General features: G+C 47.8%; 2 protein-coding genes across 4 annotated transcripts in view; one reads left to right on the plus strand and one right to left on the minus strand.

Annotated features, from left to right (window-relative positions):
• Positions 1–4,009, plus strand: part of celsr3 (cadherin, EGF LAG seven-pass G-type receptor 3) — a 44,715-nt gene extending 40,706 nt beyond the window's left edge. The window contains exons 33-36 of one of the 2 annotated variants that reach the window (XR_006152380.1): positions 1–106; positions 1,180–1,374; positions 1,610–2,451; positions 2,809–4,009. The exon at positions 1–106 is cut by the window's left edge and continues 68 nt beyond it. Coding sequence is in view for 1 of the 2 variants with exons in the window: in XM_031566434.1 (XP_031422294.1) it covers positions 1–106; positions 1,180–1,374; positions 1,610–2,217 (909 nt within the window). In the remaining variant the exon portion in view is untranslated. The remainder of the gene's footprint in view (positions 107–1,179; positions 1,375–1,609; positions 2,452–2,808) is intronic. The other variant, XM_031566434.1, reaches the window with a different exon arrangement.
• A 384-nt stretch (positions 4,010–4,393) lies between these two features.
• The window catches only part of LOC105906427 (fibrinogen silencer-binding protein), a 4,840-nt gene continuing 4,233 nt past the window's right edge, over positions 4,394–5,000 (minus strand). For both annotated transcript variants that reach the window (XM_031566435.1, XM_012834573.2), the window contains one exon: positions 4,394–5,000. This exon is cut by the window's right edge and continues 1,687 nt beyond it. The gene's annotated coding sequence lies outside the window, so the exon portion shown is untranslated.

Here is a 5,000-nt window from a genome sequence, read left to right on the forward strand (position 1 = left end):
GAGAGCGAGGACAACGTGCGTCTCCGTGGTCGCATTCAGCGCCGTTTCAAGCGCTCCAACCACAGCGAGAGGCTGCTCACAGAACCCGCCCAGAATGGCACCAAAGGTGAGCCCTCGTCTCCTCTCACCGACCCGCTGAAAGCCACAGACACACAGACACACAGACACACAGACACACAGACACACTTCCCCAAGACCCTAGCGTTATTGAACACTCCACTCTGGGTGTATGATTAGTATAAACATACATTCTCCACCTATCACAACCAACACAGTTATTGTGCCTTGAACCTTTCACTAGAGTAGAATTACACTGGCTGATACCCACCACTTGAGCTTTGATTGAAGATTTGCTACTACAAATATGATTTAGCCCTGGACTGCTATATAATTACTGTCTGGGATGCAGTCTCTAGCCCGTGGTAACATAATAAATAATGTCATGACAGAGGAGCCTAAGCCGAGCGGTTCAGCCAGGCATGCCTTTTCAATGCTGCTCCACACGCTAGCAGCGATGAATAAAAGAGGAAACATCCTGTTCCCGAGGAATGACAACGGAGAGAAGCTTTTCAACATGAGATTCCCATGCTCTCGCTTGTGTGAGACAGATCTAATGCCCTTCTGAAAACTCCCGAACAAAGAAGTGAGGAAGGTGCATTACAAGGAGAGCATCAAAGCTGCATATCCCACACACACACTGCCAGCACCGCTGCTGTCTGACAGGACTGCATGGCAGATGCCGAGGTGGATCTTCATTAAAAAATGAAGAGATGCGAAAGCAAAACCATGCTCGTGACATCAGTTCAGAGAGAGAGAGACACACACACACACACACACACACATACACACACACACACACTCACACACACACAACAGACATGGCTTTGAATCAGTATGCCTCAGTAGTCTGTAACAGGGAGCCTTTCTCAGACATTCTTGCCTGAGGACAAATAGTGTAGATAAGCAAGAAGTTATTTTCTCCTGCTATAACTCTGGGTCATATCTAAATAGACTGACTGCTGAGTTATGTGTGTGTGTGCTCTCATTCATCTGCTTTATCTGTGCCGTCTCCTTAGATTATTCACAGTCGTGAGACTCTTACCCACTGAGGAATGTGTCCCGCATGATATGTGTGTGAGCCTCAACCAATGAGATTTGTTGTTGTTGTTTGTGTTTCAGACCTGGATGGGAATGACCTGCTGTCCTATTGGCCTGCTCTGGAGGAGTGCGAGGTCCACTCTCTGCAGAAGTGGGGCTCTGAGCGCCCCCTGGGGGCTGACTACAGCAAGGACGCTGCCAACAACAACCAGCCCGATGCAGCTCTTACCAGCGGAGACGAGAGTGGACTCACACCTTCACAGAGACATCGCAAGGGTGAGATGCAAACACGTACACACTCAAAAGGCCTGAGTCAGCAGTTGGTTGTGTTGTAAAAAAATCCCTTTAAATAACACAGGTGAGCCAGGAAAATTATTAAATGTCAACTATAAACAATAAATCCACCCTCATGTTGAAATCTGACCCTCTTTAAAGCAATGTCATGTGGGATTAGTTATGTTTACAGACCCCACACACATAAACTCACTGTGGTTCCCTTTCTCTCTGTCAGGTATTTTGAAGAACCGTATGGGCTGCCCCCCGGCTTTGTCCTCTGTGGGTCAGGTTCCGAATGAGCTGTCCTGGTACCGCACATCTACACTGGGTCACCGCGGCGTGCCGGCTGCCTCGTACGGCCGCATGTGCTCAGGCTCCCTGTCTCAGCCCGCCTCCCGCCACTCGTCCCGGGAGCACCTCGACTCGCTCGCCCGCCGACAGCGCTCCCGTGACAACCTGGACCTGCTGCCGCGGCGACGCGAGCTGGGCGGGTCCCGCGAGAGGCTGGGCCCCACTCACAGCGCACACACCTCACGCGAGGACCTGACCGGCCCGGGGATGGAGGGCGGCCTGAGCGGCTCGCGCTCCCAGCTCGGCACGCTGACGCGGCGGCAGCTGTCTCGCGAGCACCTCGGGGGGGCGCTGATGAGCAGCCGCTCGCGCGAGCAGCTGGAGACGTCTGGAGGGCCCAACGGTGCAGGGCCGTGCCGGGAATGGCTCCGCACGCTGCCCCCTCGGCAGCCCTCGCACCCGGAGCAGCCCCCGCCCTCCTCGCCTCCCCCACCAATCAGCGAGGAGCCACAGCTGCCGGAGCTCCACCCCACGCGCCCGGGGGCGACTTGACTCCGCCCCTCCATGTAGGTACCCTCCTCCCTTGAGCTCGGGTTCCGCATCGGCAGCCCCCTCCAGCAGACCCCCCTCCAGCGAGCACCTGGACATTCTCTCCTCCATCCTGGCCTCCTTCAGCTCCTCTGTCCTGGCCCCGCCCACAGCCAACCCCCAGGCAACTGGCCCCTCCCCCTCCCCACCCCACTCTGCCACCTCTCACAGCATCTCTGAGGTCTCCCCCGACGCTGAGTAAGTCCCGCCCCCTCCTCCCCATCACCCACTCCCTTTCAGCGCCTGTCTGCCTGTCAGTCATTATTCTCTGTCCTTTGATTGGGTCCTTCCGATCTACTTTACCTCCACCTCCTATCTGTACATGCATGGGAGTCTTTGCAATAGCCAACTCATTGTTCAATTTTTTTATACATATATATATATATGAATATAAAGTGCTGCTTCTACCCAGTCTTGACTCTGTGTCTTGACTGTGTCTTGACTGTGTGTGTGTGTGTGTGTGTGTGTGTGTCTGTGTTCATGATCTTTGCATTCATTTCACACACAAACTGTATGGATTGTTTTCAGTCTCATTGTTGGTTTTACTCTCTGCAGAATCAACAGAAGTGAGGGACAGTCTTGATGACACCCTCCCCATCCCACAATGCATTTCAGCACTGGGGGACACAGAAAAAGGAAGTGGCTCAATGTTGTAGCCTACCTAGCACCCCTAAGGATATCAAAGGACTTTTGACTGAATTCTGCAGCAGGAAGGAGGAGTCTCTGGATGGGGAATGGCAGGCTCTCAAAGGGGGTGTGCCTGAGCCAGAGCCAGAGCCAGGAAAAGAGAATGAGAGAAAAGACGACAGTCACATTTGAGTAGCATAACACAGACTTCACACCCAAACGCCAGAGAGGATCAGAAAATATGAAACTGTAAATAACATTTTTATACATTTTTGTATCTTTTTCATTGGAGATGATAGAAAAAAAATCTCTTGTGATGTTTTTTGCAGATTTTTGTCCAGCAAGGTGGTGAGAGAGATGTGATTTCTCCTGTTTCAGAAAGCCAGACTCAACCTAAACCTGTCCTGATCCATACCTTTACAAGACATCATATCATGCATATCTCTAAACTGACACACAAACACATACATGCACACAAACAAATCCACACACACAGGAAGGCTGGATATATGACAAAGGGACAGGGATTCACGTGATTGATGAGAATTATGACGTGGAGATGTGATTGGTGAGGAGACAGGAGGGATGATTTATATAAAGTGTTATAGAGGGGATGGGATTGGACAGACCTGTGATTGTAAAATGAGATTATGAAGGAAACAGTGGCAGTCGTGGGATGTAGAGGTATTGAGGTTGACATGGTCCTGATCCATGTGGATATTGGAAGGTAGAGGACAGGAAGATGGTCTGAGTGCAGTTGTTTTCAGAGCAGGGAAGGCACTTTTACGTTTTATACACTGTTCAGATCAGACTGCCAGTCTGCCAAATTAACCTGGAATAGAATGGAGGTAGAAGGAGGAGGAGGCACACGGATACACACACCGACACAAACATAGAGCTTCATATTCTGTCTCATTTAAAGTAAATGTCATATCCATTCATCTCTTTACGTGTCATCCATCTGGATTAATGTGAGTTTTGCCAAAAAGAAACCCTCTTCCCAACCTATCCTTGCCCTTTTGGACTGTACCTCATTTTTTTTACTGCCAACTGATTTCTACCATTTATTTATAGTACCTTTATCTTGTACAGACATGAGATTAATTTATTTTATTTATTTATTTATTTAATTAATTAATTAATTAATTAATTAATGATGTATTCATATCTGAGTTTAATGTTTATTGATGCTTTACAGATCATGTTGTGTGTATGGAGGTTGAGTTCCATTTGAAGGAGTGTATTTGCAGTTGTTGTAATGTCTTTTCATTTCCAAATCACTGGCAATTCTCCAAGGATTAGGTCTAGTCCCAAAGCAAACAGCATGTTGAATAGAGCCATGTTCTTCAGCCCAGGACTAAGCTTAATCCTCGTCTGGGAAGCCAGCCCAAAGTGTGTGTACGGGACCAGACTTTTCCACTGTGTGCCCAATATGAGGAGAGGACACCCTTCCTGCAAGAGCAAGAGACAGAATGGATGGATGAAGGGGAGGGAAAGAGGCTGTGTATCTCTCTTGGTTTTTAAATGTGTTTTATTATGGGATGTCTGGCATCCCTTTGACCTGGGGTAATGTAGAGGCAGTCGTCTCTCCATTGCCATGGAAACTGTACAAGAGAAATGTTGGACATTAAAAATAAAAAAATAAAAACAATTATTGCTACAGGTCTGGCTTTCTTTATATGTGTGTGTGTGTGTGTATGTGTGTGTACACGTACACATTTACATGAGGCAGTGATAGCTGGTTATGCCCAAGCTGCCCTGAGTTGGCTGGCATCACCAGGCACCTTTTAAGCATCTACTCAATGCTTTGTAATTACACAGCAACAACAATCCTTGGGAAATGATAACAACGGTCTCTCTGTTCATGTATGCAGAGATATATCTACAGATGGGTGTGGATATCATCAACAAGGACTGGCAATAAATATCAGCTAACTTTAAGCTTAAAGTTGTAGTTGCAAAAATATCATCTTATCAAATCACAAATGTAGTTGGTCAACCAAGACAATGTACTATCCAATACATATTGTCAGAAAGTTTACAGCAAAATTTGAGGTAAGTTAAAAATGCATGAATTTCTCTCCACTACACTAATCCATTAATATCATGGCATAATGGCC

This window comes from Clupea harengus, chromosome 4 (genome assembly GCF_900700415.2).
Source record: "Clupea harengus chromosome 4, Ch_v2.0.2, whole genome shotgun sequence".
NCBI lineage: Eukaryota > Metazoa > Chordata > Actinopteri > Clupeiformes > Clupeidae > Clupea > Clupea harengus.